This window comes from Ooceraea biroi, chromosome 14, assembly GCF_003672135.1.
Source record: "Ooceraea biroi isolate clonal line C1 chromosome 14, Obir_v5.4, whole genome shotgun sequence".
NCBI lineage: Eukaryota > Metazoa > Arthropoda > Insecta > Hymenoptera > Formicidae > Ooceraea > Ooceraea biroi.
Window position 1 is genome coordinate 6933036 of NC_039519.1, and position 26283 is coordinate 6959318.

Genomic DNA, 26283 nt, shown 5'->3' on the forward strand with positions numbered 1-26283 from the left:
CGGCGCGATCCATGCGGGTGTACCGCTACCAGTGAATGAGTTCGATAAGAACGCGATACGAACCGGGCATTTCAAGGCAAAATCGATCAACCGGTCATACTGCCGTTTTTTTACCATAAAATGTATTTGTTCGAAATCTCTGCGTTAAACAAGGTCGTACATAATTTTATAATATATCTGATTATATCTCTGTGTGAAAATATAGATTCACAGTAAGAATTATAATCAAAGGAAAGACATTCTTGATTTAGAAAGAAGCTTGACTTAACCTGAATAATGAAACTGTTAATCAGCGTTCGTGAAACAACACATTGACGTGTTGTAAATATTAGACAAGTAGATATATATAGTCCATCAACTGTTACAAGTCATCCTCACTGAATACATATAAAACACTTCATCTTTATTTAAGACAAGTAGATTATAAATATAATTTTGACGATGCAACTCCAAGCGTAATTTTCAAGTATATTGCAAGTATCAAATATTATCACTTTGCAATATTACATCCACAGTTTTTTATATTAATTAACACGCTTTTAATATATCACACATCCATCTAATCTATTAAAATTATTCATTAATATACAAAGAAATAAATTAAGGTAGAAACTCGTTGATGAAAGTGAGCGCAAGCCTCGGCCTACTTGTCCGTCCATTTAATCTTTATTTTCAGTTTAAAGATACGTTATAGGATGATGATTTATTTTTCATGACTCTTTATCGAGGTGCTTGTAACACTATTGCCCTAAAGTATAAGACGATTCTCGTCCAAGTGGGGGGCGGACGGGGTGGTCGATATTAACTGCGAAGCACCTTCCTCGGCGGAGAACGCGACGGCGATAGTCACATGCCGGTCGCGGTCGAGTGTACTCGTCGTGGATTCACATCTCTGCTCTGCTCACAAAGTAAGCTTCCGTCTATCAAGATGTTAATTATAATAATTCACGAATGGGGATCAATGAAAATAATTATAATTCTGTATTATTTTCTGTAATATTTTGTCAGTAGTGTCTTTCGAAATATTGGTCTCGCACTTTTAATTCATTAGATTTATATCTTTTAAATAATATGTGGGATTTTCATCAAAGTGTACATAGATTCCATGAGTCTCCATTAAATTTCAAAAAATTACAAATAATTTCTTTGCAAAGATACGAAGATAAAGTTATATTTTTTATTGATATTGTTGAGTTGATTAAGTGATTTGAAGATTTGACAAAATTGGTTTAGCTGCGTAGTGTTTTTAATAATATATATTATTAAAATTTTTCTACAAGTTTCAACATCTCCTTTTTTGGGCTCTTTTTTGCATTGCACTAAATATTTTAATGTAATTGTTTGAGCCCATTTTAATATAATTTCTTGTATTATAATATATAATACTATTTAATTATTTGTACTATACTCTAATACCATTATAATAATACTGTAATATTATAAATTATAATACTAACAATTTTAATATTTCGCGAAAGCTTTACATTCTGGGAAAATTGAATTGAAAATAATTAAGTTTTATCAAATTAAACGTAAATTTGCAAAATCTGTAAAGGAAAGCAGTTCAAATTGTTTAGACAGTTCTATCTATTTTTTAATTTATTAAATTTGCGAATTGAAATAATTAGAAGTAACAATAGAAAGAATAGAAGAGAAGGTAATTAATTGCAAATTATCGATCTTTAATTTAAAAAATCAAGATTAACACTCAAAAGATATAAAAAGTATTTTAACTTTCTAAAATGATGTATTGCCGACTCTTTTAATTTACCAGATAGACAGATTATACGTATCATACTTTTATCGTGATCAATGTTAATAAATTAAAGCCCAATGTTCTGTTGAAATTTAATTATCATGATTATTATCAAGCGTGCCTTCGTCCATTTTCAATCTGGAATATGCATTTAAAAAAATATGGAATACGCACGTTCTTTCCCTCCAGATTATGCAATCGCGTTTCGTGTGTACTACTTTTTTACGCGGGGTTCATGTCGTGAGAGATTTAATGATAAACTTTGCGACTTCCCTCTCGCGAGATTTTTACCGTCTTTAAAAATACCCGTTTGCTCGTGTAGCATGGACAGCACGACGTCGCAGTATTTCAACTTTAAAATCGTTCAAACGTTGCCATTTTTTCTCGGCGGTCAAAGACGGCGACGGGCATTTTACCCCCGTAAAATGCGTGTATTCAAAGTATGTACTTCCGCGGGTATAAGCAGTCATGCCACGGACGCATGCGAAATGAAAGACATTGAGCGTTTGATACGATACCAGCTTTCTTTATTTATGAGATATCCGTTTATAAAATATGCATCCTCAAAAGTAATCGCTCGTCTGAGTGCATGAAACAAACTGCTTCGTCGAAAGTGGCAGCTGTCTTTGCAACGTCGAATTGTATCGTCGGACGGACGTAGATGCCGGAAGCAAAACAAATGTCAATCATTCATCGCCGATCGCGCATATTCCGGAAGAAGTCATAGAACCCGCTGCGAATAGGAAATTGTGGGATGCGCTATGATGGACATTCGGAGAACTTGATATCGTGATATCATATACATTGAAATAAATTATTTGAATATGTGTATATGATATTTGAATAAATATATGAATACATAAAAATTGAACATATAAATATTAATACATTAAATTAGATTTTAAATTTAATAACATTACATTTCATGCGCGCGCGCTTTCTCTTTCTCTCTCTCTCTCTCTCTCTCTCTCTTAAATTTATCAGCTATTTAACAACTCTAGTACATTGAACAAAACTTTATATTCGTAAACCCGATATTGCAGTTTTTAGTAAATGAAATATAAATAAGCAGGATTTGGTCGATCGTTAAATTGGCATACTTTATGTCAGCACTCCCGATCTTTACAATCCTAAGTTAACTTTGTAGAAAAAAATCGATTCATTATTTTCTTCTCGATATTACCGTCCTTATCATGTTGTCTGTGACAGTCAATCTCTTTCTCTTGATAATTTGAACAATTAGAAAGATGCGATGTTCTTTCGCGATATGTAAATGTAATATAAGTACAAAAGACACGCTACAGTACGAATATCAATTTTATGCAATTTTATGCAATTTTATGCAATTTTATGCAATATCATGTAATTTTGCTTTAGTATGGCGATTTCGTAAATGCCATCGATGAATGATCTGGAACCAGATTCGCGATCGCAGAGGATCATGAGGAATGATCAGAGGTTTCTGAGGGACGAGACGTAGGGGGATATGTCCGGCTGCTTGTCCTCATCTATGACAGGATCGACAGATGCGGGGCCTTTGCAGCCCCAGGAAGATCCCGCGCCGCTTCCTCCTGCCACCCGATCGCCAGCAACTTTGGACCTTAGACCAGTGTCAGAGGACAACAGTTCGTTGGCTCGACGAGGACATCATCGTCATCAGCCACGACGTAAAATGACGTCCGGTCCGGCATCCGGACAAGCAATACAATTGACTCCTCTCTGGGAACATGTGGTATAAGATTATTTTACAAATTATTGTATATTAATTAAAAACGTATTCTTTTTTAAATATTATATTTTTTACGTTTTCTGTCTTTTATTTTATTTTATTTTACATTTTGTTTCTATATATATATATATATATATATATTTGTATTTTATATGACGTTACGTACGCATTTTTACAGTTATTGTAACTAATTTTTATAATTAACTAATGTAGCTTTATAGTCTTTTATTGATTTTTCTTCTATTATATTACGTCAAAAAGTCTTTTTCTTTTATTCTGATTCTGAGATGCGTCTGACATATTTCTGGGCAGGTGCGTACGCGTAGGTTTCCATCCGAGGTTGATACGCAGGCGACTTTTGTCGAGATCTCCGAGCGACTCCGAGATCCAGAATGGGAAGTACGCCAACACGCACTGCGGGTGCTGATGGACGTTTTGCCAACGTTGAATGCCGATGTCGTTGACAAGGTCATGCAACCGGTGGTGCCGGAGTTGATCAATAATTTGGGACATCCTGCGCCAGCGGTTCGTAAGGGTGCCTTGGACACGCTGCGGGTATACCTCGTCCATAGCCCTAACAGAGACAGCATGGTGAAAAATGTAAATCTTATTTTTCTAAACTAAGCTAATCTCTAATTACACTTAGATTTATAAACTTTCTCGCTCTCAAAATTTTACTTTCTCAATTATTAAGAGGAAATAGTTAAATCTGTTTTGATGATATTATTATAATGACCATTTTTCTTTGCAAACAAAATTTCCTAGCACAATATTTTTGGATATCACAAATCGAAATATGAGTTTCTAGATATTCTCTGCATTTCATTTTTGCGAAAGCAATGACATTTTATCTATTGTAATTCTTTTCTATTTGTTTCGTTGTAGATCCTTCATGACGGTTTAAATCGCCCGGATGCTCACAATCCATTCCAGACGAACGTAACGACAGGCGTGATACTAAGCGCGCCTCTGTTGCTGTTTCCATCCTCCAACAGTCCGCCTCCGACGGCACAGGTCCTTAAAGATGCCACGATCGCTTTCGCATCTCGACTGGTTCAGGTACCTCATCAGGAGGCCGTTATCAAGTCTCTCGTGAAGATTCGCGACATGGTTGGCGAGGAGGAATTCGAAAGTTACTTGGCAGATTACGACGACAAGCTGAAGAAAAACATCGACGTTCTTTCCAAGATTTACAACATCAAGCCAAGCAGAAAGAAACGAGAAAAAAATTGCGCGCAGGATATCATGAAGGAGCAAGGCTTCGACAAGTCTTGGGACAGCGACAGTGATACCTCCGGCATTGCCGAGGAGGAGGATGAAGCCGCTATGCCACCCGCAAGAGTCGTTCTCGAAACCGAGATCAAATTCAACGAGGAGACGGCTATCACGATGACAATCCTGGAAGAGAAGGACGAGGACGACAGCGAGAACGACGACCAGCAGAATATCGAGACCACCAAGAACGACACGAAGAATAATGAGGCTGCCCATAAGAATCTCTCATCTCCGGACAGACACGGACGGAAGACACCTAGACGGGTGCATTTCGGCGGTGAAATCGTTAAGTTAAGGACGCCCGACAGCGATGAGACGGAATCGATCGAGAGAACGTCTAAAACGAGGATACCGTTGCCCGTGTCGCCAGTCACTAAAATGCCGGAAACGACGAGGAAACGACCGTCGTCGCAACCCTGCAGTCCCCACATGGAGAAGCGAGGATCGAGGCGAGCTTCCAGATCGGCATCCAGCAGCCCGAAAAGAGAGACGTACACGCACAACGCGCAGTTGAGTCCCAAAAAGAGCATCCTCACGAGAACTGGAGGGCCTCTCATCGTCATCAATCCCGCGACGGAGGAAACCAAGAACGCGAGGAATTCTGCGAAAGAAAGAAGAAGCGGCAAAGTGATTTCAGAAAACGGGAATTCTCGTGTAATTAGTATTGCGCAGGAAATCGAGGAAGCGTCAAAGAAAGAAGAAATGGCGTTAGTTCAGGCTGCTGCGTCATCAGCAGACAAAGCAGAGAAATCGGCGAAAAACGAAAATAATCGAACGAAAAGTGAGAACGAGGTATCCAGATCGAGCCAAGATGCGAACACAGATATCTCGAAGGATGCAGTTTCGGTGCAAGAACTAGCGATTCTTGAAAAAAATCAAGCGAATGCTACCAATTCGAACAGGAGCGACATTGTCGAAGATCCCTCGAAGCAGGAGAGAAACTTTACGCCCACGAGATCGAGCCCGAAACGGAAGACGGTTAAAGAGAGCAGAGAAAGGGGATGCGCGAACGATGAAAAGCCGTCGGAGGGCGACTTTCCTCATGAATCTAAGATGAATGCTCGCGCGAATGATTTTGCGTTTGGGTCGCCGGTCAACGATGCAAACGAATGCGATACGCGAATGGATCCGATAGACGATCTGATGAACAGTAATTTCCTTAATGACAACGAACAGGCTGTGCACACTTTCGATGTGATTGCGAACGATCGTGTAGTGACCAGTGCAAAATACGACGACGGCGAGTTCTCTGTTAGGGATAGTGACGGTGAGGGGCAGAAAGGAAACAGTCAGCATGACGGAAAGAGCGCGTCGGAGGGAAACGGAAGTATCACTTGTAGCAGCAGCGAGGGCGAGGGCAAACCGCAGGAACCCAACTGGGAAGAATTGGGGTTGGTCGGTCAGGAGGTGCTGGACGACTTGCACAACAAGGTAAGAGGACTCGTGAGATAAATATGTGCTGGCTTAATAAATGCGCAAGTATTTTCTAAATATTATTAGCAAATTATATTTCTGAAATTCTTTATAAAATTTCCAAATAATATAAAAATTATTTATTATATTACATAATGTATATAACATATGGATATAATGACACATACGATATGCTAAGCAAGATATTTGGATAATTTTTGAGGAAGTTTATATTCTTCGTTTCTTCATGTGTTACTCGTAAGAGATTCGTTCCCATTCGTGCAAGAACATTCAGCATTTCTGCCGCGTGACAGGGTAATGCCCTGCTTCGGGTTTTCGATTCAAGTGGCGATTAACGTGTCTATTCGGACCCTTGACTTTAGGACAAACCGTCCGTCCGATACATTAGGTATGGTGAGAAGTAGGTCGATCGATTTTCGTCGACAAAAGTTCGTCGCGTGACGTAACGCGATTTAAGCTCCATCAATTATCAGGATTACGTGTGCACGTGTACTGGCTTAACGTGTCTTTTTCTTTTTTCTTTCTTAATTTCATTGCTCATGTTTCGAACGCCAATATAAAGCATCGATAAACATTAGGTACTTTGCATTTGTCACACATGTTGCGTTATCATAAAATTGTGCCTGAGAAAGTTTTTTGATACGATCTTACATAAAATAATTATCGTCATACTTGATTGATTAATTAATTAGTCGGTAGACGTAGCATATTCGTAATAAGTATCAGGCGTGTAATTAAAAAGTTCGAAATCCAGCTTGAGTTTCTCGTATAATTTCTGCACTGTTGCTCTGTCCAATTGACTGAAGTATACTTTGGAGACATTTGTGTAACCATTACTATGTCTCCACCTAGGCTTGATCTTGTCTTGTAATCCCAACTTGTTGATCGCGTACACTTGATCTCGCCACATCGATTCTACCTGTAAAATTAATTTAGGTTCTTAGAACGTTTAATTATATCTACTAATTAATCTCTCAGCATATTTAATTTAACTTAATTAAACAAAATATATATCAATAATTGCGTATAATAAAGTAGTTTACACTATAATTATTTTGTAAGATGCATGATAATAAAAAATTAGAAAATTGAGATCAAGCGCAACGAACAGGGGTTGCGAGTATGTGTTCCGATACCTTTGCGATGATGTCGTACTTGACGAGGCATGGCGTGCAAAAGAGATAATACGGCATCCAATGATCGTCGCCGTAACTAGCGAGATCAGTATCGATCATGTAATCGACAAATTCTCGAAAAGTTGGCTCCACACCGGCCGGTGGTGGGACACCCTCGCGCCGAATCACCTGATCCTGTCGCGGTTTTGTGAAATCTTTCTCTGAAAGTTTATCGAATTTGTTACCGTGAGATTTTTCCTTTATTTATTAAATTAATTAATTAATATTATTTATTTTATTATATTACCTAACTAAAAACAATCCAAACTCAAGACACAAAAATTGAGAGGATAGTAAATCGTTGAATGGAAAATTTGTTTACAATTATGGGTGAATAATTATATCGTTCGCGTCTGAAGAAGATTGTCGCTGTTCAATGTTCTTTCTTATAACTTACTGCGATATTTCTGAACGATCTTGGCCCCGTACTTTTTATAAAAATGAAGCGTTCCGTGTTCCCGTCCGGCCACGGAGTTTTCCAATTTGTCACGGTAAGCGCTTAGCAGTCTTTCGAACGGATGTCTCACGACCAACAATTTTCTACTCATGTTTAGAACTCGATCGGCCTCAGGATACCCAAGTTCCGGTATAACTCTTCTGGCAATAGTTGATAATTGTTCTTTGCCGTTATTTAGCATCTCTTCAGATACATGCATTAATAAACAGAGATTATAGAGCCAAGTCGTGGTGGCTGCTTTGTATATCGGACAATACGATATGTTGTACGGCCTGCGCAAAAATTGATATCTTATTGATAAGAGTATTTCATTGGCTCTCTTGTCAATTGTTGACCCAAGTGTGACGTTTACGAACCTGTTCATGTAGAAGACTGCATACTGCGGTGCAGGTGGATGCTTGAACAACGAGTCTTCGGCGAGTTTTCGATAAAAACCTAAATTATATTTTTTACATACTCTTTCAATGTTTAAAGATCGCCGTGTATTGTCCGCCTCTGCATCGATCTGAAATAAATAATACAGAATTGTTCAGTTTTTCTTGAAATTTCATTCAAATGTTTGATCGAATCTCTTTTTATAAAACAATTAATATGACTTTGTGACAAACCATTAATAATTAATTAATATTCCGTTTTTCTTAATTAATTATTAACTGTTTATCACCCCCTTACGGTATTTTTATAATTTTCTTTTTCTATTACCTAAGATGGATATAATACTCACCATTAATTGCCTTAAATCATCGGCATTGGGAAGAGGTTTACTCTCATCTCCGATAATAGCGAGAGACAATCTTAGAGTCAAGAGAAGAATTCCGACATAGACAACGATCTCAAATATTCGGAAAAGTGTACGTTTTCTCTGTCGCAACATAATGGAAACAACAGGATTTGATTCGTGTTTATAAATTCGTAAATATACCTCACTTCGCGTATTTTCGCTTAATAATATCACGATCGTTAACGGAATTTTCTAAAGTCCACAAGACAAACATTCTCTCTACCTTCTGCCAAGATATCGACTGACCGGTTTCATGCACCGGTTGCGACAGTGATGGATCCGAAATGTCGCCAGCCCTGAGTATCATTGATACCGCGTGATAACTGTAATAAAATATTGCTATACAAATGCGACATTAAATTTTTATGTCTCAGATATTTCTATCGGTCTTATTAATTTTTCTTTTTCTTTTTCTTTACTTTAATTTATTTCGATGGTTATATTTGGTTTATAAAAACAAGCAAGAATGAGTAAATCGTTCCAGTGTCAATAATTGTATCCACTCCTGAACTCTTTGAGTGGGGAACATCGTGTTGGTCTGAGGAAGCCCAGAACACTCTTTGCATACTAATTCCGTTATCTCAGTAGTTTTTAAATGGTACTCAATCGTTCAACAGAGACTTGACGATTAAATACTAATTGGATCGCACCATGCTGACATAAAAAAGTGTAAATTTTTCGATTGGTGCCAAATAAAAATTTCATCTTTCTTTAATACTTTCTCCAAGTTTTGTAAGAAGTGGCTGAAAAATGGCAGCTTTCCGAAAGTATTTATAGTTGACTGTTACATCCTGTCACAAACTCAACAGTTCTAATAGAGTCGAACGGAGTCAAGTGGTGACACATCACCGCAAAATAATCAATTTCGAAGCTACGGAAGAATTAGAATTAAATCTAGTTGGTTGGTTGATGTTTTATAGATTGTATGACGGGGCATTTGTGTCCAGTGTTAATGTATGTGCACGATTAAACGTTTTAACAACGATCGTCATTGTCGCAGGTACGCCTTTATGTTCATTCAACGAGGAACTTCAAGGTTACTGCACTAGACCTTTTTATGAATGCACATGCGACCCCGTCGATGCGCGTCTGCGAGAGGTCTATGAAAATAAAAACCGATTCCCCGATCGATTTCCACGGGACGTCGTTCCGCGCCTTCCAGGCGTGGAATCCCAGGAAAATGAAATACATATTTCTGACGGCTTTAACTTCGAGTTCTTGCAACGTTGCATCGCGTTGCATAATTGATTCGCGACGCCACGAAGTGTATGATTTTAGAGCCGATTGTCTAAGGCAATTGTGTGCGAGGATTAAATAAGAAGCACTATTTGCTCAATGCAGTTTTCTAATTTTCTATGTTAAATATCTTGCAAACAAACAATTAATTAATTAAAACATTAAGTAATAAAATATTTAGGAGCTAATAGAATAAAAAAATCAAATATCACCAATTTTATTCAACTGAATACATTTACGATACAGCAACTTCGGAAGTAGCTGCTTTCCAAGTTGATTCATGAAAGGGATGCCGATAAGTAATCTCGCCCGCAGCGTATTCCGTCAAATTGTTACGTCATTTCTTTTGTTTAAGTGTGGTGTAATGTCAAGCTTATTATGTGCTCGTACTTTGCCGCGTGCGGAACGATTCGGCCGAAGCGGTGCTCTGATATCGGCGCCCGTATGAATATTCCGCAGGTGAAAAATGACGGGAGATTTCTCCCTCGCGTATCGTTACATATGACGGGTGCATGGGATGGGGGAGGTTGAGGAAGAAGTGGGTAAGGGTGGGGAAAACCGCGCGGCAAGCCGCAAGAAAATAATTAGGCACGTGTTGCGTGCCACGTCGGTCCAGGAAGGCGTCACTCCCATGTATATGCAAATCAGTAGCAATTGTACTGCCGTTTACAGTCCTGGCGCTTAAGTGCAATTTTCAAACTGTTCTCTGATTCATCATAGAGCAAGTAGGCGTACCTACTGGATGCATCACCTCTGTAGTTGGCCGTTTGAATCGTTAAATTCTCCACTACAACCCCTGCGAGATCCTGTTAATATTACCGATAACAATATTTGATTAACAATAATTTAATTTATTAATAGTAATTTAATTTAAATTAATTTAATTAAATTCTCTACTACAACCCTGCAAGAAAATTTCCAGAGAAAGTTCTTATTCTGTATATACATTGCGAGCACAGAATGGGAGATAAACTTCACTTCCGGTCTTATGCGCCAAGCAAGAAGAAGAAGAATTCTTAAATCTCTTACGTTGTTTACTCTTCAGCTAGTAAAATTCGCGACTAAGAACATTAAAGTTCGAGAACGTAAAGAGCGCAATTTTGAGGAATGTTAAAAATCGCGAATTAATCATCTCTCAAAGCAAGGAATGTTAAAAAATCCGAGGTCCGCATTGATTTCGCAGTTAGAGCTCGATAGAAATACATGGGGTGGAATGCAGATGTATACCACCGGTACATTGCATTCGGTCTCGCCGCGACGATCAATAATGTCGACCTGTGAATTTCTTGCGACACTGCTCATATTCCACTCTGTAATCGGATTTCCCTGGTAAAAGAAATCTCTGCCTGATTCTAATCTCATTTATTCCAATCGCATATAAAATGGAGAGAAGTCGAGAGAAGTCAGATAAAAGTAACGGTAATAAACGGTAATGTACGTATGCAATGGCGCATAGCATTAAACCGACGTTTTGGTGATTAGATATTTAAATAATTAACTAGTTCCGAGTCAATGCGGGTGAATGCGGCTTACCTCATCACGCGTAAGTTGTTGAGAGATTTGCAAGTCACGCGAGGCGAGTGTACGGGGAAAATGCAATATTACAACAATTGTGGCAATTTAAATCGATCTTCTCGCAATTAACTTTTATTCTTATTTATTTATTTATTTTTTACTTTATTATTATTATTTTTATTATTATTAATTAATTAGTTATTTTATATTATTAATTTTATTAATTTTATTTATTAATTACTTTATGTTATTTAATCCTTTGGACGTTTTGGTTCACAAATCTAATGAGACACAGCCTTCTTAAATAATTTGGCATTGTCAAATTGTAGTGTAAGAGAAAATATATGTATTGCAAGCGAAGAATGATTATAACTGTTATGGCAGTCATGGTAGTCTTGTTATCACTGCATTACGATGCGCCATAGGAACCCTGATATCCTCTTATCATTCGTCCGTTGTCATTTTTCAGGACGATTGGCGGGCGCGCGTGAGAGGCTTAGAGAGAGTCGCGTCAGCTCTGCGGACGTCCTCGGCGCTAATTGCGATAGAGTCACGATTAGGATCGCTCTTGCATGCGGTGCTCGGCGGCGAAAGGAGCTGCCGAGTAGCTGCCGCTGGCTTAGCGGTGGCGAAGGTAAGCTCATAACTCCTCTTACCTTAAGATCGCCCTTAAATGCGCCGAAATCGCGGCCAATTTATCACCGAGAGATAACCGCCAGTGGATAACGCCAAACGTTGTTATTATGTAATATATTTCACGATAAATGGGAGAATTTACACTTACCAAGAACTCCAATATTTTTTCAATAAGAAAAATTAATCTTGAAATTTATTAAATTGAAAATTGAAATTTGTCAGTTTACTTCCAGATTCTGAAATTATCATTTGCAAGTTTTACAATTAGATTCACAGACTTTTTAATTCGCGTGAGACTGCTGAGACAATTTTACGCTACAAGTACCTGCATTTCTCTCGATGTTAGAAATATATTGCTGGAGGAGTTACGTGTTTTAGATAATACAAGTTGCACAAGGACACCTATCACACGTGCTATTCTATACTACAAATTGCGTAAAAGCCGACTTACAGTGCAACGGAAAAAGAATGCAGTTTGTAACTTTTTTTATAATGTCAAAGGTTCATGATACGTTCTAGCGTCAATTGTCGTTCGAATACTCTGGAATTGCTATTCGCACATTAGGAACTATTTTAGGAACTATCTTATATTTCAGGTGGTCGTTGCCGGTGTCTCAGAGGACGCATTGAGGAAGAAATTGCCTCAACTAGCTTGGGGTCTCGCGAGGCAGGGTGGTTCATCTGCGGCACAGCTCGCTCGAATCGCCATGCTTCGACTCAAGCCTAGCTTGCTGTTGGATCAATTGTTACAGACGCATTGTCTGTGTGCTAGAAATGCCAAGGTAATCTTTTTCTGTATCTTAATGCCGTTTCTAGTAAAGAAATATAGTCATGAAAATATTACTTTGTGAATAAGTGAATAAAACCGTATCTATCAAGTTCGTATTTTTTTTTGCAGACGAGAGAGAACGCGTTGCAGTTGCTGATCTTCTCGTTGGTAACATTCCCGAGTACGGAGTTTAATTTGGACATGGTGGCTAGCCGAGTGGCGACAATGGTTGTGGATCAGCGGCGCAGAGTACGCCAAGCCGCACTCGATACCTTGGCTGTTTTAGGACAAATTTACGATCCCGAGGTATTATCTGAATAAGAAAATTTGTGTAGAAAAGGGTCTTTAAGATTTTAATATTCAGTTTTATTATTATTAATTTTATTTGATTTCAAATTTTACTGAAAAATTTTACTTTTGCGAGTATCAATTTCCGAATGTTTTAAAAGTAGAGTAATTTTAATTGATGGTATAATCTCTTAATCTCATGTTCGTAGGAAGTCTTGGAGGCGGGTAAACGAGCGGCCGAGGGGTGTGCCGATGCCGAAGCGATGATAGCCGCCATCAGAGCACGACTGGCCAGAAAATCACTGCCATTGGTGTCGGCTGACGGTCTCGTGGTGTACGGTTTGCAAATTTCACCGACTGTTCAGATCGCTACTGGTAATAACAACCAGGAATAAGCGAGTAAAGCATAATGCACTTTAGCAGATAAAATCTATAACAATGGATTATAATCTTGTCATTACATCTACAAGCTGAGCAGAGAGATTTTCTGACATTGAAGTTGAATTAGTTGTGATAGGAACTTTATTATACGTTATAAAAGAATTAAAAAGAAATTTGTAATAGAATTAAAAGATATACGAGATGTAATTCTTTATTTTAAGATACGTCAACATATCATATCTTAATCTGTTTCTTATATTTTCGAATAGCACCATTGCATACATATTATAGATAGAAACTTACGTACTACTTGCACATTTTTAATAGAAATTTAAAAGTCTTATATTTGGCCATGGTATTGCGTGACGTTTCACTATGAAAGTTTGATTACGTTGTTATCTGCACGTGTATCGCAAAGCTCATTCTCTTTAACTAGCTTTAGCTGTCCCTGATTTCTTTCTCAGAAGTATGAACGCATGTTTATCTCGTTTTAACTACAGCACATTTAAAGAAATGTGTAATTACAATGGCCAAAATTCTCAGTTATTATATAAGTAAGAGTGCAGTTTTTTATTCTTAACTTTTACAGAAGATTAATTCTTCTCTCAGGTCCTGACGTCGATTGGATCGTGGCAGGAAGCGGTTCAGTTTCGCCTGGCACCGGACGTACTAGGGGACAAATTATTGCTACATCCAGATCAGCGCAAGGAAGAGCGTCCAGGTAGTAATTTGAAAGATTAGAACGCGAAAAAATACTCTGTTAGTAAAAATACTCTGTTCGTTTGACCATCATGTTATTTATTTTAGGAACGAAAGCGTGAATAATTATGAAAATCCGTGGATCGAAAGACCGAGTCTTGTTACGCTTGGTGTCGGCCTACCGTCCAAAGCTGAACAATCGACGGCCTGGCAAATATTACCTTCGCAAACTAATGTAAGATGGATTATATCTCCCATTTTATTTACTTTTTATTTTTTTTAAGTATTGACTAAGAACATATCACAATAATAGTAAATATATTAAGAGTCAAATAACAAATTTTGTAAATATGCAGATATATTTTTAAAGTTTTAAAAATTTGACATATTTGCACGTTAATGAGTTTTATGTCCAGTAGAAAGCCTACATTTATGTGTTATTAATGATATTCATCATTATAACAATGCTGTTACTTTACATAAAATGCTATTGATTTCTCATTAATTACAATACTACCACATGTTATTTTCCTAATGTCATTATCATTATTCATCGGGAATCTGAGCTTTGCAATGCAAATACCGAAATATTAAGTATCCAACAAAGTAGGAAAGCGACGATGATACATGTCTCTTCTCTCGAGTTTTATTTTGCATATCTCCGCGCGACCCTCCGTAATTATTCCTCAAGCGTGAATTGAGTAAGAAGCATTAAACACGGAAGGCATCACTCTTTGCGTGATTTAATAATAATTTTTTTCAAAATTTGCATTTGGGTTTTATTTCACGTCATCACTACAAGCATTTGATATATATTGAGTTGAATTTTATAAGGTCACTGATTAGGAAGAAAAAGATAAAGTGTTGTTAAGATTACTTAAAAGATAATATTTTATGATTTATCTGCGTCATGCAGAGTTCGCTTGTTTTTCGACCAAGCTCGATAGTGCGCATTGCAATATAAAACATAAAATACTTTCGGAATAACAGGTTATTTCTCTATTTGATTATAGACATTTTTTAAAATTCATAACATGTAAAATAAAATTTTGCAACGAAATTATATCTTAAATATCATAGTTTTAAAAAACCCAAGAAGTATCACGCAGTTTGTGAGGACTTGGTGTCAAATTGTATTCAAATATAATAAATACTTCTTTTTGTTACAGAATGATAATGAGAATGAGATAAAAGGTCTGAATGGACGAAACATAAATGCAGGTAATAACTTTCTCCAGTTTTCTTAATTTCTATTACATCAGCAATCTTCGATAATTCGATTGAATACGACAAAATAGATATTGTAAGAAAATACCATTTAATTTTCCAGGAGTTAATTTAAGATTTGAAGAGCAACAGCGATCATCTTACACGTTATCAAATCAGTCGTATGATATTGTCGGAACGGATGCTAAGAATCATAAAGAAGTTCTCGAGCAGAAAACGCGAAATCGTAAAGACGTTAAAGAATTAGTTGCTAAGGAAAAGGCAAGTCATAGAATAATACATGCGAATTATTTTGCTTCTCTAATAATTTATGATACGAGATTATACAACAGATATGTCTTAATTGCGAGATCATGCAGTGTGAAAAATTAAATATGTTTTAAATATGTTTACAGGAAAATGCTAATCTCAGAGGAGAATCCAAGATCCCGATATTATCAACGCGTTCCAAACCAACAGTAACGCAAAATCGTGAACAAGCCATCAATTCGGAACATGTTAATTCTAATTCGCGAAAGCAGACGAAAGATGCGTTAGACAACAACAAAAATCGAATAAACCCGCGACAAGAAAACCTCGGGTGAGCATTAGCGATGGTGATTATGAGAAACGCAATTTATTTATTCTGTATTTAATTAATTGTTGCATTAACTATACATACAGATCATACGCTACACATCAACGACGGAAGCGCCTTCAACGAGAGGAAAATCAAGCGTTGAATCAGACATTTGATTCGCATTACGGCAATTATCATTCTACGAAAGCTTTGGGAGCAACAAATAGAGAATACGTAAGGAAGATGACTTTGTTAATAACTTTAAATGCTTGTAGAGCTATAAAGATTTTTACAAATTTTACAAGTTTTGTGATTTCGCAGAGTGCTCCAGTAAACAGGCAAGCAACTTTTTCGGATGATAATTTACATAGTTACGGCAGATTCGTGGATACCAATAAATTCACGGATAAAAACGAAAATTTGGATAGTACAGGAGGACGTCAACGTTCCTTACCGAGGAACATGCAGCAGCAAGCGCTTGTCGAAACGTGAGTTCCCGCATAAAAAATCATCCTCTATAAGAAGTTTCTTATTATTGATTTTTATAATCTGCTTCTATATTAAACTTTGTAATTATAGCTACAGCTCGATTTACGAACGGCAACGAAAACTTATGGATAGAAATTCATATCGACCGTTACAAACTGCACCAAGTTATTATGGGTATCACGAATCTCAAAATTTAGATCCGCAAGGTGTAGATAACGAGAGAAATGTGATATATCGAGTAAGTAAATTATTTTAATTATTATTGCTATCTTTTCTAAAGTTCTGATTACTGGATCTTGATCGCCAAAACAGGCTACTGCAATTTAAATGCTAATATATAAAATAAAATGTAAAGTCTTAATTTAAAAATTTCAAATTTTAATTTAATTTGAATGAAAGAATTGTATTCTTATAAGTTTAATAATTTATATATTTGTGGGTATTAATTCGTATTTATTCGTATTTATTCATAGCAGTCTAAGGATCGTAGAACGAAAGATGCGACAGTGGCGGAGCAAAGGACCGAGATGGATTTAGTTTCGTCGGATCCGCAGAACGGTCGTCCGTTTTCCGAAAATTTCACCGATCCTTATCGCAGAAGGTTACGATCATTATCTCCATCGCAACTCCATCGATCCAGACAATTCGTCAAATTAGCTTCCAGCAAATTTCACGCTGCATCGATGTACGATATGTAAGTCTTTTCTTCTTAAAATTCAAATACCCACATACATACTTCAAAATAAAGTTTCGGCACACGCTATCGCGAATCGATCAAATATTTTTCTCGCACTGCAGCAATCCAGACAGGATCGATTTTGTCCTAAAATAACCGTGAGGTAATATCGATCACGTGAAATGATATGCGTAAATGCCTTCTAGACATCAATACACACATGTACGCGTACACAAGTTTATTAAAATCCATATCAAGTCCCAAACCAAAAAAAGTGACCTGGTCGATATTTTTATGATATTTTTTAAATTTATTTCTTACATGAATAATAAGTATTTTAAATAAAGAGAAGTTTTGGGCACTGTTAATTACAAAGCTGTTACATGTGTGCTTATAAGAATAATTAGGCCTATAATGGTGATTTCATAGTACACGGATTGCATGATACGAGGTATCCGACCTCATATTTCGTTTTAATCTTAATCTCTTCGCATGATACACACATTATTTTTAACACACTTAACGTAGCATAGTGAGATTCAAATCATCGCTAGTAGCAGGTTGGATTTCTGGTCTGGCAAAAATCGCTTTGCATGTCAGTGATGAGGAAAGCTGATAAACGTGATCGACTTCAATTTATAAAAACGCGACTTGCACCATTCTTCAATCGAGATCGCGAGGATTGCGGCTTAATATTTAACACGAGAGAGCTCATGAACTATGCCAGTAAGAGCCTTCATGCGTTAAATATGTATCGCGAGCGAACAATCTTCAAATTAACGATCGATGAAATTTAAAAAATTATGTGCTCCTGCGCGCGACGAAACGGGCGCGCGTGCAGCACGATAGAGAAGTACTGAGTTTTGCAGAAATTGTACAGCTCTAGAAATTCGCATTGCCTGAGGAGCAGGTACACGGGTATTAATGACGCGGGTTACAACATGCGGGACTATTACCGAAGCGCTTTACCGCGTTATCGTACGTTCCTCTTCGTTGAATATTTTACGTTTATATTTTACATCGGCAGCTATTCGATCGTTTACTCTCGCACTTGCTTAAATATCTTAAGATATTTGCTATACATCGAACTTTCCCCTGAATCTTGATCGTTCCAATTTCTAAACGTATGTAATTTAATTAGCGCTATGAAGATCTGATAGTTCTCCAAGAACACGAAATTTCTCGGAAGGTATGATTCATAGTGCTTCTTCATCGAAATGCCGCATCGCAACAGAAAAGTTGTTGATGAAACGATCGGGAATTTCACTTTAGCGTGCCGGCAATTAGAATTCATTTTCGCCGAAAGAAGAGTTTAATTACAGCTACAATGATCTCGCATTGTGTTTTCTTAGAGCATATAAAGCTATGTAAATTTATAAATACGTATAATTCCAATACTCTGAAGCTATAAAAAGCTATAAAAAAACTCGAAATGAATTTCAAGACGAAATAGTAGAGAATAAAGCGACAAATGCGTTTATCACCTATTTCAACCTTCTTTGACCGCGTTTTACCTGACTCGCACGACAGCAACCTTCTTTCGTGACCACAAGTAGAGAAGGGTGAGTTATGGTCAGCACGGCTTATAGAACCTCGCAGGGAAAGTTTGGAAGAATGGTATTGGGCCATCGAAGCGATAGGAATTTTTAATAGATAATAAAATTAAAAAAGAAATATTTTTATTATATTTTTGAGTTGTAAAATTATTTATAATTATAATTATATTATATTTATGTATCTATAATTATGCTTAACTAAATTTTCCATGAAAACGTGGATTACTGAACGTTTCTCAATTGTTCAAAATAATTATATTTTAATTATTATTATTAATATTGTTATATCATCAGTTTTTTAATTTAAAATCGAATTCACATGACGGATTTGATAAGTTTTTCTTGAAAAAAAGGAGACCATATACTCTTCTCCCTCCTTCTCTTGTATCCATACTCTTCACTTTTACAGTTAAAAAACAAAAGGTCAGAATTCCCAAGTGGCGTGGGGAAACGAAGGGACGAACGGACACGGCGCGGGGATGACGTGGGGTGGCGACTGCGGTGGCGGCGGTCAGCGTTGGGACGCCCGCCACCTCCACTACAGTTCCGCGTACGTCGTCGATTGTCGCGAACGCGTGTCCACGTACGTACGCAATTATGCGTTCTCGTTGTCGGCCGCGTTTGCTGGTCCCTTTCACTGCTTACGAGGAACTCACAACGCGAGGATGCACGCGCGGAATTGCTATATCCGCTCGCGCGACACCGCTCGATGATTACGTACGCGCGCGAGTGTCGTCAACCCCCGTTATTTGAATCGAATGACAGTGACGCAGGGCGACACGTCCCCGTGTATATCGAGTGCATTCGCGACGACACGTGGATTCGCGGCTTGCATTGCGCAAGGCTCGCCCTTGAAAAGTTGCCGTCCTATAAGCACGATGAGCATCGTCTTCTCGATCGAATCGCTATTAGTTTGATGAGGGTTTGCACGCGACAGCTGGAGGATAAAATCGCGAATTCGACCGCGCGAAGAAACCGTACGTGGCGGTTCGGAAATTATACGAGTAAGCTGCGAGTAATAATGCACAAAAGAAGAAAGATTGACAGGATCGATCAAGCGGAATTTCTAAGATAGAGACGAACGCAACGTTAACGGATAAATAAAACGAAGTATAAATATGGAGGTGAAAATGAGGTTCGCAGGCACGAGCGATAAAACGGAAACGCGTCATTCGTTCAAGGAACTTCGGAATACAAATATGTTTCTTGGACATTTGATCGATAAATAATCTGTTGCTCGATCTAGTTCGTGCGTCCTGTGGCTTGCGTATTCTAATGCAATTGCGATCCCGTATTTTACATTTCGCGAAGCACAAAACGGTCGAGCGGTAACGATTCGCCAACGCTTGAAATTGTTATTAGTATCGATTGATTCCTCGAGACTCTCGCGCGTTTATTTTCTAATCATTTCAACGTAACTTTGAAAGGTCGAGATATGTCCATCACTCAGGAGTTATAGAGCAACGTTTAACCTTTTCCATGTGATATTATTTTATTGTTTTATTATCGGAAACATTATCAAGGTATTCTAATCAATATTTCGACGATAGTCTCCCTTAATAATAAATACCTTCTTTTTCTACTTATAAAAGACAAATATTTTGCTCGCAAAATTCGCAGACAGTGAAAGCCACATTATGTAAATAAGTATGAATATTTCTTACATCAAGATAGAACAGTGATTCGAGGATAAGTCATGCTGAATTTGATACCGCACTCGCTATACTCGGGAATCGATTTATCGTTGTTCGAACACGTTTCACGATCGCGCCCGAAAACTCTCCAGCGACGAAACCGGTGAAGAAACGGCAGGACGATGATCTTCAAATCCTGCGCGTGGCCAAATGAGATGAAGGATGAGAACGCTATCGGGGCATCGGCTGCAAACGAAGCTACCGAGCGCAAGATCGCGGACGCCGTTCTCCGTTGCTGCCCGTGCGTCTTCCGGTGCAGGAAATCGGTCGGTGTCGATCACGATAAAGATGAGGACGACAATGTGTCTATTTCGACCATCATCACCACGGCGACGACGCCGGTTATCGCCTTGAGGTTGAATCGGAACAGCGACACGGTGTACGTTGTTCATTAACTATCCCGATTCGCGGCTCGACGATTCCTCAACGATTCTTTTGAGGAAGAAAGATGGCACACACATTACTCGTTAAAAAAATATAAAATAATATTAATATTAATTTAAAAAATATAATAATTAATATTAAGAGCTACGAAGAGAAAAAAATCGCTTGTAGAAAAAGCAACAAAGTTTTACTGAGAAATTTTATTGATTTAAAATCGATTAAGCTGTCCGACAAAGTCGCTTCGATTAAATCGATTAAAGTCCTACAACGTAATTAAATAATCGACCGAGGACAACAGGTGTAAAACATTCGGTATAATTTACAGGGTTATAACATATATTCGTTATTAAAAACACTAAACAAATGGGATGAATTAAAAGCTGATAATTTGATTATTATACAGGGTGAGGCACCTAAGACAGGCCACCTGAATATCTCGGCTGTTATTGGTGATAGAAAAAAATGTGTCAGACCAAACTTGCATGGTTTCGAGGGACAATTTAATTTGTTCTAAATAATTTTTTATTAGGTGGACGCGTAGAGGTCATATGAAAGTCAACTTCGTTTTTTTAAATGGTATAATATGTTTTTTACGTACCATCTAGTAGAGCGTTTGAAGATGCGCACATTGATCTACGGGTCAAAATCATTCAAGGTCATTGAAGGCCAACTGCAAGGGAAAATAATTTACTTTATATTGCCTAGAGTTCTCTGCTATTAAAAATACTGTAAACTATACTAATATGTAGACTTTTATATAAGTATAAGAGCACACGTTAGGCTTACTCTTATCAACCTTAATACCCGCACTGTTTTATTTATCGCGAAGGTGATTCGCGTGACTTCGGAACTGACGCTAAAAAATCAACTTATTATATATATTAACTCGCATAAAAAACTAAATAAAATAACTAAAGCTCGCATACAAATACTGCTCTGTTGTACGCGAAGCGCCGTTAGTAAAACATTAATTTAGAACGCGAATCAGTTACATGCATTGTGAAGGAACTCTCAAGTCGATTTCTATTTCTGCATTTCTTGCAGTGATAAAGCAGCTGTGGTGAGCGAGGAGGAATACAATGCACGGAACAAACGGCATTTCTCATTCGAGAAGAACTACCGCAAGCAAAACTCAAATAACGAGGAATTCCGGTATCAAGGTACGTTAATCCTGTTCCTCACAGTGTTCGCTGCCACTCCGCGTCCTGATAGTCACGATTTATTTCTGGCTTCAATTTTTAATCCTTTCCTTTAACTGCAACAACAAAAATTAACTACTCGTTGACTTTTATACTTAATCGATAAATATTAATTTCTTCTTCTTGGATTGGCACGTTGTATGAAGTTGTGCTTCCAATGGCTGTTCGTTTTATCGAAAGTATTAAGAGTCAAATTTTACTGCCACTCGGCAGAGATGCTGAATGATAATGTAATACTGAATAAACACGATGAAGCTTTCGGCTTGCGCGCGGCCAAGAACACAGCGAAATGGAACGAGAGGTTCTTCACCTCGTCGTGCATGCATATAGAGCTTAGGTTTTGCTAACGCTGTGATCAATATTCCGCTGGTCAAGTCTAAGGTACGATCGAACCTCGCGCTGTATCGTGTGAGAAGTCAGATCGATGATATGTTCATTTTTTAAGTAGATTTTAACAACTTTTATTTATTTGTGAGAGAACGGTCCATGATAAGAATCCTCACGCAGAGAGAGTGACGAATTCCATCATCTTTTAAGAAGAAACCGATTTTTTAATGTTAGAGAGAGAGATCAAACGATGATTACGTTTGATGTCTTCGATAAGTATAGAAATGTTCTGAAATATCTTTGAATACCAAATTCTTAGAGTTTCTACGTTCCTTCTCAGTCGGTGGGCGTGCGCGCGAACGTCTCAAAAGCGCAAGCAGTTCGTCGTCAGACGTTTCCAGAAGCGATCGACAAGGCACGGAGAATCAAGATGCGGCATTGCGGCATTATCGCAACAATAGTGAATCGTCGACTCCACGGAGTCAGGATGCCGATGATCCAGCGTTCGACGTTATCACGCAACAAGCGACGAATCGCCAAAGCGCTCGCGACGATGTCGATTCCTTTTTCGTGAGAACTTTTTTGAAATTGTTATATAAAAATATTTAAAGAATTTTACGCTTGAAAAATGGTGGATAAAATTTTAATAATATTCTAGACATCGCTGGATACTAACAAGGTGGAATATCCGATTGAAATGGCAAACGCATCGACCGTGGAGGAGGTTTCGAAGGAATGGAGCAACGAGGATGACATGAAGCCGACGGTTCGAATCGGATCGATTTCAAGGCACTCGAATCACGAAGAGCTAATCGCCGTGGATGAAAATTGCAACAGAAATACAGGGAGTAGTTCCAGCGTACCTGAACAACCGGAGGATGACGGATTGAACGCAAGGAAAAAGTCTATCGTAATCCCGAATGAGCGGATTCTCCCTTACGAAGATTCGAAGATATTGAAGGAGTCGTTGCAAGCAAAAGCTGGGAGTCCCAAGAAATCATTGTATCAGTCGCCGAATCATAATGCTCATCATCCATCGATATCCAATTCGCCATCTAAACGGACCTCTCACTGCAGTTCGCGCGATTTGGTTAGTATTATATTTATTATATATTTATATATTTTTTAGTTGTTTTATAATCTAAATTGTTTAATCTTTCTTTACATCAGATGGGTGACAGAGATTCTAGCGAAGAAAGGATAGTTGCTTCCATAGTACCTGACGAGGATGCTTCCATTCAATCGTTGGACGCTGTTGGTCATCCTCCCATAGACATTGGCATGACTGGTAATTCACCGGCGATTATTATCGCGTCGAGACCGCATTCTCACGAAACGGTCGAGTACACCGAAGACATCGAAAACGCTAATTCGCGTAACAAAATTAATGCTGAGGAGGTAAGAGATACACGTATAATTCGTGATGAAGAAATGTTAATTAAAATATCACAATTTTAGTCCACGGAGGAAGAGTCCAGCGTGAACGACACCTTGGAGGATAGACAAAGTAAAGACAGCGCGAGCGAAACGAACACGGAACCAGGAATATTGAAAATCGAGGTACAACTTTTGACAAAATATATTCTCTTTAAATGATGAAATTTTATTTACATAAAAAAGTCTCATTTTAATAAAATTAAAAAAAACTACAGTAAATTTGAAAAAGCGATATAAATTATCGTAAATATAATATAATCATCACACACATAAATATAATATATAACATAGAAGGTAGTATATGTCATAGCTAGATAATAACTTATCGAGAGAATCTTATTCACAGTCTGAGCTCGCTGAAGCCATCGAATCCCGCAGGAGAGCCCCTTCGAAAGTACCGTTACGTGGTGCCGGTAGGTACCGATCGTTTTCCAATAAAAAAGCTCCGGAGAAACCCTTGGAAAAATCGAATCGAATGGTACAACAATGCTTCGCGCAGCTTGAGAACAAGGATTGGCAAGTGTTGGCTTGTAAAGCCTCGTTATTTTCTCTTCTCAGTTGAATTACGTCATTTAGTAGAACAAAAGTTAATATATTTGAATTTTCTATATTTTAGGGAGGTAACGATGAAAGGTTTAAAGGCGCTGTCTCAGATTACAAAGCAGCATCCGGAGTACTTGGACGCTTGTGCAGCTGGAACGATAGGCAGATTGCTGGGACGACACATAAAGAATCTTCGTTCGCAAGTTGCGCGAGCTGCGTGCCTCTCTGCCAGTGACGTCTTCTGTTCTCAGATCCGAGGCATCGATCAAGTATGTTGCAAACATTTCGTATGCAAATAATGATTATTTTTCACATAAATGCATCATGATCGTAATATTTTTATTTGACACACCATTTAATTCTTAATTCTACTGATCTACTTATTTTTTTCTACAGGATTTGGATGACATAGCTGGACCTCTACTTCACCGAACGGCTGATACGAACCGATTCCTTCGCGCGGATAGCAACGCAGCCCTGGATCAGATGGCTCAACATTTGCCGCCTCATAAAACCATCGGAATCATCGTGCTTCGAGGCGCCAAGTAAGTTCGAGAAGTTGAGAATTGCTAGAACAAAAATAATATTCATGACGGTGATTGTCTCCTAATTTTTGCGTTGCAGTCATCAGAACGCTATCGTTCGCGCGGCAACCGCTCGACTGCTGTCGGACATTACCGAGCGCATTGGACCTGATCACATCATGATTTTACCGCGTGACGTGAAGGATAAATTATTAAATGCGGGCGCGAAATTGTTGATGGATGGAAATCTAGACGCTAGGTAAATAAATCGACTTATCTTGATCTCGATTTTTGCATAAAAATTTGCTGACAGGTAATCTCTCAAACCTAACGATGAATTTACATATTTATAGAAATCATGCAAAGAGATTGTTTCGGCGATTGACCCGCTGCGAGGGATTCCGGAAGGCACTGACAGACGCGGTGCCCGAAACGACGTTAAGACACATCGACAAGACCATGAAGACTCTGTAATCGACTGCTTGGCCGATATCAAGTCTGCGTAATGTAATTTAACTGTTTGCCGTTGTCTCATCGCTGCACCATTCCAAAAGACTGCTTTATTGCGAACATTGTTTTAACGATCAGTTATAGAAGTCAATTTACGGCGTAGGCAGAGAACGGCTTCTCTCCGCTGCACGTACATTTTCCTCCTGGAAGTTACATGGAACGAAATGTGATTCTAGTGATTAATAAGCGAAAAAGGCTGGAGAAGGCTTAAAAAGGCTCACGTATCAGAACTTGATCTATTATTTTTCATCGACGAATTGTATTGCGCGGTGAGGTTTTGATACTTATATAACTTTAATACATATGCATGTATATGAATTTTTTATACGATTGTATAAAACAATGCACTTTGGTACAAGTGCATTTGGAGAACTTGTAGTGCCTTCACATTGGTCATTATAAATCATCTCCAGTTTAGCTCAAATACCTTTCCTACGTTTTCGGAAGAAGAAAAAGATATTACATTATACACATGCTGTTGTCTTCACCAACTCTACATTAACGAGTTGCAGGAAGAAAAAAACATAAAGCAAATTTCCGCGGGGAAAAGAATTCATTGCTGACGGCAATGAGTCTGTTTCGGAATCGGTAATATCTTTTTGAAGTGAAAGTTTATTTTTGTTAGTTCAATATATATTATTTCTCACTTAGTTTCTCAAGAATGTTAATCTACAATAAAAATTTGTGCGGAGCAAATATCAAATGCGAAAATTTTAGAATTTGTTCATATAAGAAATTGACGTTATAAATATTTATTTAAATTATTAAATTTTTAAGTTTAAACCGTCCGATTTAAATCTTTTTAGAAAGAATTGTATATCAGAGAATAACAAATATTTATATAAAATATTTAAATATACATAATAAAATAACAATTTATATGTATACATATATCATCATATCAAGATAACTGCTTCTATATTATTGAAGGCACATAAATCTATATATATTATTGATAAATAAAATTAATGTTGTTATATCATATTGGTCTTTTTATTTTAGCAATAACATAGTGTATACTACATTG

The 26283-nt window shown here is 37.8% G+C and overlaps 2 protein-coding genes across 4 annotated transcripts; one reads left to right on the forward strand and one right to left on the reverse strand.

Annotated features, from left to right (window-relative positions):
* The first annotated feature begins 804 nt into the window (after positions 1 to 804).
* Positions 805 to 26236, forward strand: LOC105283262. Of its 2 annotated transcripts, none has more exons than XM_011345873.3 (27): positions 805 to 908; positions 3134 to 3488; positions 3798 to 4085; positions 4371 to 6191; positions 11828 to 11992; positions 12591 to 12776; positions 12893 to 13069; positions 13261 to 13426; positions 14042 to 14153; positions 14240 to 14366; positions 15301 to 15352; positions 15462 to 15619; positions 15754 to 15938; positions 16022 to 16151; positions 16239 to 16405; positions 16497 to 16644; positions 16880 to 17100; positions 21761 to 21876; positions 22562 to 22812; positions 22901 to 23332; positions 23413 to 23640; positions 23701 to 23802; positions 24026 to 24195; positions 24296 to 24491; positions 24619 to 24767; positions 24847 to 25005; positions 25100 to 26236. In XM_011345873.3, exons 2-27 carry the CDS (start codon positions 3243 to 3245, stop codon positions 25218 to 25220), a joined length of 6273 nt encoding a protein of 2090 aa, XP_011344175.2. In that variant the 5' UTR covers positions 805 to 908; positions 3134 to 3242; the 3' UTR covers positions 25221 to 26236. The 2 variants fall into 2 exon arrangements, with proteins under 2 accessions (XP_011344175.2, XP_011344178.2); XM_011345876.3 differs by having other exon boundaries at positions 22583 to 22812.
* Positions 6422 to 11506, reverse strand: LOC105283261 (carbohydrate sulfotransferase 11). 2 transcript variants are annotated; one of them, XM_020032958.2, is made up of 5 exons: positions 8551 to 11506; positions 8183 to 8331; positions 7767 to 8098; positions 7331 to 7530; positions 6422 to 7113 (listed from the first exon to the last, which is right to left on the reverse strand). In XM_020032958.2, the coding sequence occupies exons 1-5, from the start codon at positions 8698 to 8700 to the stop codon at positions 6883 to 6885; spliced, it is 1062 nt and encodes a 353-aa protein (XP_019888517.1). In that variant the 5' UTR covers positions 8701 to 11506; the 3' UTR covers positions 6422 to 6882. The 2 variants fall into 2 exon arrangements, with proteins under 2 accessions (XP_019888517.1, XP_019888516.1); XM_020032957.2 differs by having other exon boundaries at positions 7767 to 8331.
* Positions 26237 to 26283: the final 47 nt, after the last annotated feature.

Bases quoted from the DNA above. Each gene is read 5' to 3' on its own strand.
- LOC105283262 (XM_011345873.3), top strand. From the start codon at position 3,243: ATGTCCGGCTGCTTGTCCTCATCTATGACAGGATCGACAGATGCGGGG. The intron at 15,353-15,461 runs GTAATAACTTTC...TTAATTTTCCAG, and splicing joins TGGACGAAACATAAATGCAG to GAGTTAATTTAAGATTTGAA. The intron at 16,406-16,496 runs GTGAGTTCCCGC...TTGTAATTATAG, and splicing joins CAGCAAGCGCTTGTCGAAAC to CTACAGCTCGATTTACGAAC.
- LOC105283261 (XM_020032957.2), bottom strand. From the start codon at position 8,700: ATGTTGCGACAGAGAAAACGTACACTTTTCCGAATATTTGAGATCGTT. The intron at 7,531-7,766 runs GTAAGTTATAAG...ATAAACTTTCAG, and splicing joins GATCGTTCAGAAATATCGCA to AGAAAGATTTCACAAAACCG. The intron at 7,114-7,330 runs GTATCGGAACAC...TTAATTTTACAG, and splicing joins AGTACGACATCATCGCAAAG to GTAGAATCGATGTGGCGAGA.